The 13,278-nt window shown below is 40.1% G+C and overlaps 1 protein-coding gene across 6 annotated transcripts in view; it reads right to left on the reverse strand.

Moving 5' to 3' along the window:
• MPPED2 (metallophosphoesterase domain containing 2) overlaps positions 1 to 13,278 on the reverse strand; it is a 109,568-nt gene that overhangs the window by 56,937 nt on the left and 39,353 nt on the right. For 5 of the 6 annotated variants that reach the window (XM_075425948.1, XM_075425951.1, XM_075425949.1 and 2 more), the window contains exon 3: positions 12,093 to 12,274. In XM_075425948.1, the coding sequence (XP_075282063.1) occupies positions 12,093 to 12,274 (182 nt within the window). Of the gene's footprint in view, positions 1 to 12,092; positions 12,275 to 13,278 lie in introns of those variants that run through there. The other variant, XM_075425953.1, reaches the window with a different exon arrangement.

Below are 13,278 nucleotides of genomic sequence, written 5' to 3' on the forward strand. Positions count from 1 at the left end.
TGCAGCCTGGTAAAGCCTAGTCAATACTCCTGAAAAAATCCCTCCAAATGCTTCCTTCTTTCTGTATCCCAGGAAGGTAATCACAGTGTTTCTTAGGAAAAGAAAAATCACAAATACATAAACAAGAAACTTCAGATAACTATTTTAATTTTCTTTCTATAATATAGTGTATTTTACATAACTTCACAATTTTTATACCTGGAGCTGAAATCCTTCCTTTCAAAACTATAATTTTTGAGGACATTATTAGTAAACTACAAAACATACTGGGGCTCAGACTTAACTGACTACCAATACTAACGAAATGTAGATAAATTGCCATAATGATAAGGGAAAAAATAATAAGCAGGCACAGCAAGCATAATCCCAAGGAAAATAAACTGAAAGGAAAAAGAATAAGGTAAAATATTTTTTACATATCCTGAAGGTTTTAAAAGCATGGACTGCTGCTTAAGAGCAGGACATCAGCTTTTTAATAACGCTGAGAATGTGACATTCTCCAGTGAGCTAAAGCAACTAGCGGGTTCTGAAATTTTACCCTGTGATCATGTTTTGTGCTTTTACTTGTAAACATTTAAGTATAAGAAGCAAGTTTGATATTCAAAGGTGTTTTTAAACATGTTTTCGGATACCGATGCTGATGTTTTTTAGGAACTGTTCCTTCCTTTTCTAAGTCAGAAGAGAAATCTAAAACCTGAACTAAACTCCACTTCCAGAGGCAGTCCGACACCCATTTGACAGCACTAGGTACTATATTCAGAACCACCTCCACAGTCCTTTCCTGAAATCTTTAAAAACTACACAGAGAACGCAAACAGAAATTACAGTCAACTAAAAATATTCAGGCAGGTCTCTATGAACCTCCAGTATTATTTTCTGAATCCTACATTTAAATTTATTATTCTAAATAAACCTAAACATTCCACTATAGTCATTCAAGATGAACTTGGATACCAGGAATCTCCTGAGCCCCATAAGGAAATTCCTTTTAATAACCCAGCCCACAGAGAGGTTTCTTAGCTACTGAAGGAGACAACCGAATCACTGCAGCTATATCATGTTATTACAAGGAACTGAATTCCTCTTACGTGGGGGTTTTTTTTCCTAGCCATCTAGAATTGCCCAAGCAGAACGGCACACAGCCTCAGACACCTTCCCTGTAAGTTTAAGCACATATAGTAACTCCAAACATTAAAAAAAAACAGAGAGAAGGAAACTTTAAGCCTGATAAAAAAGTCTAGAGTGGTAACTATGGAAATTGGTGGCAGCGATTTCTGAATTCCAAATCTCACCCTGCTACTGTTTCTTGCTACCTCCTCTCTTCGCCTGGCTTTGCAGAATTTCAGTTACCAAATTAGTTATGTTACAACACCGCAGGACCTCATGACAGACAAAATGAAGTTTTTTAAGAATCCAAGGCACCACTCTTTGAATTTCAGTGGGCAAACCTATGTGCTGAAATACCCCCTAACTGTCCTTCCAAAGAAGGAAGGACAAAACAGATGAATGAAAATTGTATATGTAATGCAAACTCCATTCTGCAGTCTAAAGAGACTGCGTGCTTTATTTGTGATGGAGTTCAGGTGAAACTCTTCTCTTTCCTGTCTTTGTTACTACAAGTACATAGGCCCTCTGCTGCAGCCGTCTCTGCTCCTTAATAAGGGTAACAGTGAGCACCTAACCTACTAAGGTAGTGAAGTGTTTTTCAATCAAATTAAATGGATATGTGAGATTTATGGTACTTGTAACCGTGCATTTGAATGTACAGTAACGTTTTCACAAGGTGCTGCAAAATGTGTATGATGCGGCACCTGTAGTTTCCTCTTGTGTACAGAAGTACACTGAGGATTCTGGTGCATGAATAAATATTTCTCCATAATTAAATGCTATCATTAACTGTTGGGGCATGCAGAATTGCCATTTTTCATCTAGCATGCTTTCTGCAGAATAGGGTCTCTCTTGCCTTACCCGTTTTAGCCATCATTTCTAGACTTAAAAAAAAGGAATGAAAAACCTGCTGTATAAAGGCATGATATGCAGACCTTAAGTTTTGCTGAATAAAGTGACAACTAGAGTTAATCAGCTGGTCACTGAAACGAAGCACTAAGAGAACAGCTATTTCAGTCACTTACACGAAGGTAACAATTTATTTCTTATTTATACTCCTTTCTGCTAAGGTTTTGCCCTTTCGGCTCAAAGGCAAGCATCGCTGTTTTTACAGCTGGCTTCACGGAAGCATTTGTTTATGAACGGCTATATTGCTTCCACTATAACCGTACACACATCCTCTCCAGGAAGGCACTCCAATGCCAGGACCCGTTCCAGCAGAGCCAGCCAGGGCTGGCAGTCCCCGGAGCAGCGGCTCGCCCTTCCCTCCGTCCCGAGGGCTGCCGGGCACAGGGCATCCCCTCAGCCAGCCTCGCTCAGGCAACCCCTCCCTTTCGCACTCCGGCTACCCGCACGGGAATTGACCTTCACAACCAGGAGACTGCAAATGGCGAACGGCTTTCCCTACAGCGCTAGCCTGGGAATTACTTCGCGTGGGGTTTTATGAGGGGATGTTAGTCCTGGACCTTTACTCTCACGACCACGAGTACGGCTACAGCTGTTATTTTATTCCCAGCAGCCACCGAAGCTTGCAGCAGGGACAGGGGAGAGCAGAAGGAACGAACTCCTTCCCCACAATGATAAGGAGACACCTCCTGCGCAAAACTGCAGGAAACTTCATGGCTGCCTTGTAGCTTTTCTGCTCATCCCTCAGCAGCGAAGGCAACTATCAAGTGCTGGTTAGGCAGCAGGGAGCCTGAAGAGCAACGTATGGGGGAGAGCAGCTCAGGTAAAAGTAAGGAAGTACAGGGAATTTTTTATCATTTGCCGCTCTGTTTTAAACTAAAACTCTCTGTGTTGGCTGGTTACACCAAAAAAATTTAATGGCAACACTCAGGAGAAAAGGAGCTATTGCACTCTTGATACTCAGCCTGGCTTGTAATATTAAAGATTCTAGTTCATTAGAAAAGATGTACATAATTCTGAGGTCTTTAAGGTTCACTTATCAACAGTTACAGGAAATTCTAAGTACAGAGTGTTCCTGAACTCTCATTTCTTAATTTTATTAACTTAGGAAGAAATCCAGCTCTGGAAAAAGCAGGTGAATCTCCACTATACATCCCTGTGCTCTTGTTTGTCTGCCTCTTCTTTGTAGTCTTCGTCCCTCCCCCAGTTTGATGTTATTTTGTTCTCTTCTATGTTGGCTTTGCATCTTCTTGCCTCTCTCCTTACATTGCTGTCCCCTGTTGTGCTGCTTTGTTCCTTCTCTACCAAATGTCCCCATCAATAGTAAGTGAGGGTTTGGTAACCGTCACCTCACAGCTGGGGTGCAGGATGAGAACAGAGAGACCAGAACATCTCGGTGAAGTGAGGCACCACACTGACCCCAGACTCGACATCGTCTCGAGCCCTGAGAAACTGCGTTCCCAAAGCTGTGGAAGGGCCACCATGAACCGGCCTGCACGCAAGCCAAACACCGAGACCTGCCCGGCGCCACAGGACGTGGCAGCAGAGCAGGTCCTCCCAGTCTTGCATCGGGGCCACCAAGAGAAGATGCTGCCTGTGGGTCTTGCGGGCACCGTTATTCACACCACCATGCTCAGGATGACAAAGCAGGACAAAGAAAACACAAATTCCTTTAGCTTGGGGAGCAGGGGTTCTCTTCTCCTTTTTCTCCCCACCAGTAGTACCAGAGTGCCCATGAATATAACACAGGTTCTCTGAAATCAATACACTCCCAATAAAGATTTTGAGCTCTTCTAACAGGCGCAATGGGGCTGGATGGTACAGGTGGGGTTGCACGAGTCTTTCTTTCGCAGCCCTTTTGTGCCAAGACACATTGTTCCCAATACACAAAATGCATGCAGAATTCATCCAAGCTCAAATACTCGGCTTCAGCCCACTGCAACAAGAGGGTTAATTAACAAGCTATGCAGGCTGGTTATAGCCAGCAAGAAGCCACAACCTATTTTTCTTTAACAAAAAAACAAGCCAGTAATTCTTGGAACATTTATTAACCCCCTAGTATAGGCAATTACTGTAAGATAAAGGTCTGCCAGTCTTGCATTAACATAAAGTGCTGCACATTGCTTTTCTACAGCATAGTAATGTCCACAACAGTGTGAATAAATGCTAACATTTGAGCTTTAAGCTTGATCCAACACCACACCCCCTGCACCCCCCCAATCTAACATTTTTAGCAGATCTTCACTCTCAGTGGCTGGCTACAAAAAAAATTATCATTTTGTACAAGCCAAAAAAATGCAGGATGACATTTCACTGAGATACCGTTGTGCAGCTCAGTGTAAGGTAATTCCATGCATTTCCTAACATGCAGAACTGAAAAGAGGCAGGGGGTGGGAAGCACAAACCCCAAGGATCACAAAATCCAAAGATCATTGCTGCTGTCAGCTAGGTTCCGTAGTTGCATACAACATAAAAAAAAAAAAAACAAAACAAAACAGTGATTTGGAAAAAAAAAGAAAAAGGCTTTGTAATCGACAGGACACTGCCAACCAGCTTTAAATTGAATTACACAGCCTGCTAATCTTTATGATGAAATAAAATTTCTTTGAACACTACACATGATACGAAAATTTGCAGTGCTTTCTCCCCCCAGCCCCAACTTCCCGCTGCTCAAAGCGACTCCTCTACCCGAAACCATGGTTCTTTCCAGGCAGGAATGTGATGCTCTACTAACAGAATGACTTCTTGTTTTAATTAGATACTGTTAATATGATGTGGGTGATCTGAAAATTTAGGGGAGAGGCATTTTTGTACTTTGTATTTTTGATGCAATATTTAATTTGTAAGTGACAAAATAAATTGGCAGTGTACAAGGAATACACACTTTGACTGCTTTCCACTGAAATCACTCTCATGTTATGATATGCGGCTGCGGCAGCAATGCTGGAGGAAGAATCTGATGACAATGTCTATAAAACTTTCTATTTGGGTGGCATTACTTGTTTCGTGCCTGGTCAATACAACAACCATAAATCTTTGTTCTGTTTTAAAGTGGATTTGCGGGAAAGAGGGAATTGAAAGGATGAATTATTTTGGTTATTTTATAAATTGTTTTGGTTATGGTTTGTTACTTGAAACCTGATCATCCCCCCCCTTTTAAGACAACAGCAGTTCAGGGAAGCAGATCCAAGAAATGACCGAGCTATTATTGTGATTGAAAGTGCTGTCCAAGAATTGTGCAATACTTTCCAGTGCTCGCTGGCCCCTTTCATTGAAAATTACCAAATGAACACATTAGGTTTAAACATATAAATAGCCACTCAATCCAGAACATTTTTCTCTTTGAAAGCACATTTCACCTAAGCCAAGTTTTCTAATGGCTGTCAAATAACACCTTAATGTTTGGCTTGACTGACCATGGCAGGTAGCACACAACTTGTATAGAGAATTTTACACTGTATCTCCAGTAAATTAGCGAGTACAGTTTAGGAAAAAAACTCAAAGTTTCCCTATATGCTATTAACAGATAGTAAAAATAGTTTCTTGTGAAATTTCTTTATAAAAAGTTGCTAGGAATAACAAGTGCAAAACAAGAAGCAACTGATCAGATACGAATAAACTTACACTGCTCCTCATGCACAAACTCCACTTCAGTCAGTGGAAATTTTACTCTCAACACTCATTTCTATACGATTTCTTCTATTTTACCTTTTAAGTTATACTTCCAGCATTCAGTTTTCCACAAGGCATCTAGTATCTGACTCAGAGTAGAGGATAAATATGAAGAAGCAGCTACAATAACCATAGCACAAAAGTAGAATTTTGCACCTTCCGCCCCCCCTTTTGTTTGCACATTTCACTGGAGATTTCTACACCAGGGAAACATTATTCAGCTTATCACCAAAAATCCACACGGCTGTATTTTCCTGTCTATTTTATAAATACAACAAAATGTTAACATTCAAATTATTTTTGTATTCCTCTGAGAAGAAAAAAAATAAAATTAGTATTAATATATCTACAAAAGGTGTATGCAAATAAAAGCTGAGCCCTGCTGATTTATTTAGTCAAGTCATATGGGAATTTAAAACTAAGTACAAAAAAGAATTTAATCATGACATTAAACACAGCTCAAGTTAGAACAAAAGCAAAGGAAATATTCTTAGGCAGCGATACTGCAACAAAATCTAAACAAACTTGGAAGAAGCTTTAAAAAAACTTTACCATAAAGACAGAGTGAAATACAGAACTCAGAGAACTAAATAAGTAAAAAAATCCATCAAACCACAAAAACTTAAAGACTCTAGATTTCACCTTCTAAATCTGGGGGTGTTTTAATGAAATTGCATCAGCATGTTCCAAACTCATAACATTAAGCAACCATTAGCAACTAGAATTAATAAGCAAGTTGACACACTAAAACTGTCTGTACAGGCTTGCCAGTGCATCTCCAGGTCTCCGTTACTGTCCAGTTCAGAGCATCTCTGAAGCAGGCAGCCAGCATGGTCTGGATCCCACAACTCACACGGAACTCCTAACAGTATCAGAGGGAGAGCAGAACGCCAGCACCAACGGCAGAGTCAATCGTCTTCAGCAGCCAGCTCAGCCTCATATTAAAAGAACTGTATCCCACGCCAGGGTCTGAAGACTGAAGCAGCTCCTCACCAGAGCCACGCACAGAAGCTAGAGCTGTTTTCAAAATCAGACTAATAGATTTTCCAGGGAGTTGCTTCCCTCTCCACCAGAACAGCTGTGCAAAACTCATACGTACTTACAGGATTAAAGCTACCTCAGCAGTTTCTTTCAATTGCAATGAATGCAAATTTTTTTCAAGTGCTAAGAGTTTTGTTCATCAAAATAGTATTTTATGTTTAGTCAATTATTCATTCTTGCTATAACAAGTAGAGCAATACAGGGCTCAAAATATGCTCCAGATGGTAAAAACACAAATCAGAAATAAATCAATTTATAAAAATAGGAAGAGATTTGATTTTATTGCCATAATTTTACTTTAAAATATTCATAAGCTTCCTTCTGGTTCTAAATTAGTTCCGAATATGTTGAGCTAATATCCCTCCAAATTTGAGAAATTTAGAGCTTACTGGTTTGCTTTTATAAAAAAAGTCTCATGTCAGATGCTAAAATAATTCACAGCAGAAATACAGTTTTACAGAGCAAAAGTCCTCAAGAACAAATACTTCATCACAATGAAGCTGTTTCGAGAGTACGTGAGCAAAAGGAACACACTCACACAAAACCCTGAATGAAATATGCCTGGAGAGGAGAGGAAGCCTAGATAGAGCGAGGGAATAACTGACCACAGAGACTGAGAAAGGATGCAAGAGGAATGTGACCCTGAATGTTTAAACAGTGATAAGGGAAGAGCTTGATCTCACTATTACACTATTTTGTTATAGGGGTTTTTTTCAGATTAAATTATACTATCTTCAAGATCAAGCACTATTTTGGCAGGTGTCTGGCTTACACTTTGGAATAGAATTTCAAATTTCTACAGTACTAATGGAGACATCTAAGTGCAGACCGAAGCCACGTGTCGGTCCATACCTCTGAGAGCAACACCACATTACCAGTGCTATTCCCATCTATTCCATGCAACAGCCAGCAATTCCAAGCTGAAGCTGCTATTTTCAATAACTAAACATTTACACAAATATGAACTTTAAAAGAACTGACAATACGTTTCTGAGGATGACAGAATTGTGGAGAGTGTAGAGTTTTACAAGAAAACTTCCACGTTAAAACAGTATAATCATTCTTTTTTTCTCTCTTTAAGTAACATGATGGAGGAACTACACCACAGGAAAGAATCTGAATTTTCATTCTGGCTCTGTCAACAATGTTTATACTAAAAGCAACGACATATTGCAGGTAAAGAAATATTTGTTCCAGTACAAACCCATATGTATTTGGCCACTAAACCATTCACAAAGTTCCTCAAGTCATTATCCCACAGAAATTAGAAGAAGCATGCCTTCAAAACAAAAACAAGACATGAAAGAAAAAACATGCAACAGCCAAGCTGCTAAATCCCAGAACAACTCAGAAAAAACCTAGCCAAATTCTACTCTCAGCTCCACAGACATCAACCAGTAGTAATTTCACCTACTGGATTGACTCACATCCACCACTGCAGAATTTTGCCCGATTCATCCAGTACTGTGCCTTACATTAGCAACCTTGCATAGGGAAAAAAAAAAAACATACCCAAAAATGAACACAGTAAGCAATAACCACTAGACAAAAAGAACAAAACCAAACTGGCAATTTGAGAAAAATGACTAAAGCAGATGCAAATTATTCACACAAGTAAGGATATGCACAATCAGGCCCATACTAATCGAGCACAATAAACATATCGTCACTCATTAAAGATCTATCTGCCTGAATTTATCTTCACTTTCTCTTCAATCCTTACGAGTTATTCAATCACTTCCCATCATGCAGGAAAGGAAATATTGCACTGTGAAGACAGAGCTATAATTAGATACTCCTGTATTTCATTTCCCATATATGACTGGATGAGAACGGATGGGAAAAATATGAACAGTGATAATAACAGTACGTTGAAACATTCACTAAGAAATATACTGGGCATAGAATAACATCTTAATTCTTCCTCAGCACATAATGCTGTGTTTACTGCAAGGTCAGTTAAGTTACTATAAGAGATTTTTAATGAAAACAATTATAAATTTAAAATTACCGTGTTTAAAGCATTTAACAGTCACTAAGGTCAAGTGATTACCACAGTTACAAGACCCAAGGGACATGTTCACACCAAAACAAAAGTGAATAAATTACCTCAGCCAGCGCATGTAATCACTAAAGTGACCACAGAGGTTATTCAATGTATGAGCCCAGATGACTTTCATGCAAAACCAATAATGAAAATTTATCAGCCAAAGGGAAAAAAAAGCATCAGAGTTGGTAAAAGTTGAAGGAAGGGCTGAGAGCTAGGAAGAGTAGGAAGAGGGCGCAGAAAGCATGTTCTATGCTTTGGCAGCAGAGATGAGGAAGAAGGATAATCGTTAATGAGATGGATGGACAAGATGCTGAACCTTTTGTTCAGGCAAGATACCCGAAAGAGCTGCAAAGGGATGCAAGACCCGCAAAATATAAAATTGCAGGGCTGACAGAAGTGCTTTCGCTCCCGTATAACTCTGGCATATGTAACACCCAGTGAAGTACAAGCGAGGCAGGGCTTCAGAATAATCATCTTTTAACTTTTCCCTTGGTTTTTCTGCCAAGAAAATTATGGATAGTTATTGTGTTTTAGTTATCCCATTATATAATCCTAGTGGAGTTGAGGCTGTACCACAGAGTAGGTAAAATAAGCTGTAGAATGAAGCCTGGCTTTGATCTCACTTCTCTCCCTCAAGGTATAAACGATACAAGTGCCTTGTCTTCATTACTGCTTTACAACACAATTGCCAGTGGAGTAAACCATGCACACAAAAGATACGAAAAAACCTTTCTAGAAGGACAATGATATATTTGCTGGGAATTCTCAATGCATTGCTTTGGAAAAGATTCCTACCAACTACGACAAAAAAAGATGCCTCCCACTATATGGCAGAAGAAAAAGGAATCCTGCTTGTTCCTGCCTGCCACTGGTATATATTTTTTAAACTATTATATATCATCACCTCACAACCTTGAAGGTACTAATCTTCACAATATACATAGTAAATAGTGAAAAACGGCTACTCCCATTTTGCAGATGGGAGCCTGAAATAAAGCAGCAAAAGGGCATGCCTGACTTCACAGTGTTTCTATTCCAGGCGAGGAGAAGAGAGCACTGGGCAAGCATTCACCGACGTGACAAGATTCCACAGGGAAATCGGTTTGCTGCCTCACCTTATGCCAGGCTTATGCCAGAAACCTAATAACTGGTCTTGGCATAGATATGAAAATGCAAGTGAACTCTGCGTGTATTTAAAAAAAAGAGAGAGAGAGAAGAAGTAGGAACAAAGTAAGTTTTCTCTGTACCCGAAATATGAAAGCCTGAGGCCAAAGCCAGTAGATCCTCACACAGTCAAAGCTTCCAGTTTCAATGACACTGACTGCCAAAGAACGCAAAACCTGCTTTCTCAGATAAATACTATACTGACTTCTACAAGAACTATATATATGCTAAGAGAGACCCATGGTAAATTATTGAGCCTGGAACAAAACCTATTCAAAGGGTTATAATTCTTCCGTTGCAGATGTTAAACCAAGGATCTATGTGATAAAACACCGTTGTGAAACACCTGCTAAATACAAGGAATGCCAAGTGGCTGCCAGTACTGTAAGATTCCCCACAAAGGATGAAAACACACTAGCAGCTTACTTCTTGTGGCTTTCAGCAGTACTGAGTTAGTGTTTTCAAATGACAAGCACTGGGCACGGGCTCTGGCTGTATCAAAACAATACTTGTGAAATGACCCAAAGTCCAAAGAGGAGCTATGGCAGCCAGACACTGCTCTTCACAATGCATTCAGAGTACACTTTGGAGGTCTCTGCTCTCCAGCAAGCAATACCTTTTCTGGAGCTGCCTGGCATCGGTAACAACTGAACCTCATTGAGCAACAGTGCTGACCAGCTCCTCTACGAGGACTTGGTGGGACCACACCGCCCACTCCCAGTGAAGCTGTGCAGCCTCCCACTGCCCTTACCTTGCTTGCTCCTCCTCCTGCATAACATTAACATTTGCAGGTTATCACAAAGAGCACTCAAAAGTTGAAGAAGACTGTTCCTACTGTGTCTCTTCCCTCACTCCTACGTACATATGCACCTACTTCTCCTACCACTTCTTATTTCCCAGTCCTACAATTACATTCCTAGAAAACGGATAGTTTTGAGCCCATAAAATCTACTGCCACTTTCTAGAAATAAGAACGATAAAACTAAATTACAGTAATACGGCAGTATCTGGAAGCTCCCAATCCCACATGCACAGCAATAAAAAGAAGGAAAAACGTCCTTTAAAATTGGGCTATGGAAATCAGAGGAGGTCAGGAGGAATATAAAACGAACAGTATGGAGAAAATGCAAAGGAGGGTGAAAAGACTGAAAATGTGGAAGCTCTTCTATTTAAAAATTCCTTTTGTAAATCCAGATGCTCTTTACTTATCTCTTGAAGGGTCAGCCAAGGAACTCCAGTGGAATAAAATGATGCTATTAAAGGCATGTAGAGATGCAGTCATCATACAGCAGGCAAGAGAGAGTGCAGCAAAGTGGGTACAGCTATGCTTTCAAAGGTTTTTACATAACACTGTAAATTCATTCTAAAATTTCTTGAAGATCAGCTGCTCGAGGCACCTTCATCTCTGACTGTTTCTAATGCAAGTGGTGATGTGACAGTACACAGCCAGCCTACCAGCGACATTTGTAACAGAAGCATCCTGTGTAAGTTCCTCTCCTTCATTTTGCAATTCTGCTGCTAGAATTTCATTGCCCTCACCTGTACCAATACACTACACCAAGGCCCTGCTATCAACTACAGCAGAAGACAACAGACTTCTACCAACCAGGCACTAAGTGCTGGCATTCAAATTTAAAATGCCAGGTCTCTAACTCAAAGGGGCAATCATGTGAATACCACCCCCAAAAAATTCTCCTCCTCCAAACAGTATTATTGATTTTGCTATCCTATATTGCGGGAAGAAGGACTTAGTAATTTCCAAATGTAACTTTCAGCACCGCTTTCAGTTATGGTCAACAAAAAACACAGAGAGCAACAGTTTTGGCTGTGGACACAAAACATTAACTAATAGGATGCTGTATGCATTCATACCAGGTGCCACCACCCCCTCAGCGCACACAGAAGGCTACACAGTCCTTGCTGTGGAATGACAGCATCTTTTCCCCCAAGATAGTGCAGAAACATAGCAAAGTCTCTAAAATTGTCTTAATTAACAGAATCATACTGAAGCTAGAAACAGCACATCACATGAGGACAAGTGAAGCAAGTGTAGGGGGGGGATTTTCAAGTGCTCTAATTCAATTAGGAGGCAGTGACTGACACTTGGACAGAAGAGGTTAATTGGGGTCACCAAAACGCAGTAATTCCTTACCTAACCAGTCATTAAACTTCTTAACCTCTGAGGGCAGTCCCAGTTCGGTGAAATCGCCTGTGTGGAGAAGGATGTCCCCATAAGGCATCTGGATGCCATCTGTTCTGGAGTGTGTGTCTGAGACGCAGACAAATCGCGTGTGGCCCGCTGGTTTTGGAGTGTCATATGGGATAGGGTCGACCCTAGAGCAGACACATAAAGATCTCGTAACAGTTACAAGGTTAAAACCCTCACATCTATTATTTCAGATATCAGCACAGATCTATCTCTACATAAGCATGCATGCACACACATACACATCCATTTCCACACACCAAGAAATGACTCTCTAATGCAACACTGCCAAAAATCCAGAAGGGACCACAGTGCTTCTCAAATGCGTACCTGGTAAGGAAGGAAGAGTAAAAAATACACAAGACATGGCCAGTTCCTGATACTAAAGTTAATTTAAAAATTGAAAAAAATGGATTTGAGAGACTTTGAATTCAGATATGTTTTTTTCCATCATCTGCCTTATATATGAACAAGTGCACAGGCCACTAAATAACAGGTCTCACAGGTGGGCCAGCAACGGGCTCTCACTTGAGCTGAGCAGCTCAGCACCTGATTTTGTTCAAGAGCATGGGCACTCCTACAGATTCCAGGAGGAACATTTGTTTACACACAATCAGGCACATTCAGCAGTGCTTTGATGAAGCCTGGAAATTGCAGAACTGACTCTAATGACAACTTCTTACCCTTGTCCAAAATCCTGAGCTCATCTTCCCAAAATCTATAAAGTCTGATGCAGTAGAGCACTAAGCAATCATAGTTAATACATTTTTTCTATAGATAATACATTTTTTTCTATAGCCAACGACGTTAAAAATTTAGTTCAATTGGTTATTTGCAAGTTACATTTGTTAATTTGATCTTACCAACTATATGTGACCCAGCACAGAAGTTTGCTTTTGAGGTGTTTGGTGTTTTGTTTTTTGGGGTTTGTTTTTTTTTTAATTTAAGCAGAACAGAGAATAATAATAGAGAAGCTCTTTATGCCTACTTAGTGGTTAGAAGTTGTAATTTGTAACAGGATAACATAAAAAACAAAAGGCAACCCACTGCCTGCTTTGGAATAGCAATTATTTCTCTGCAGAGTTACCATAATTTGGTTTGGTCAGCTTAACTCAACATCTGAATAGCACAG

Source organism: Opisthocomus hoazin, chromosome 7, assembly GCF_030867145.1.
Source record: "Opisthocomus hoazin isolate bOpiHoa1 chromosome 7, bOpiHoa1.hap1, whole genome shotgun sequence".
Lineage (NCBI taxonomy): Eukaryota > Metazoa > Chordata > Aves > Opisthocomiformes > Opisthocomidae > Opisthocomus > Opisthocomus hoazin.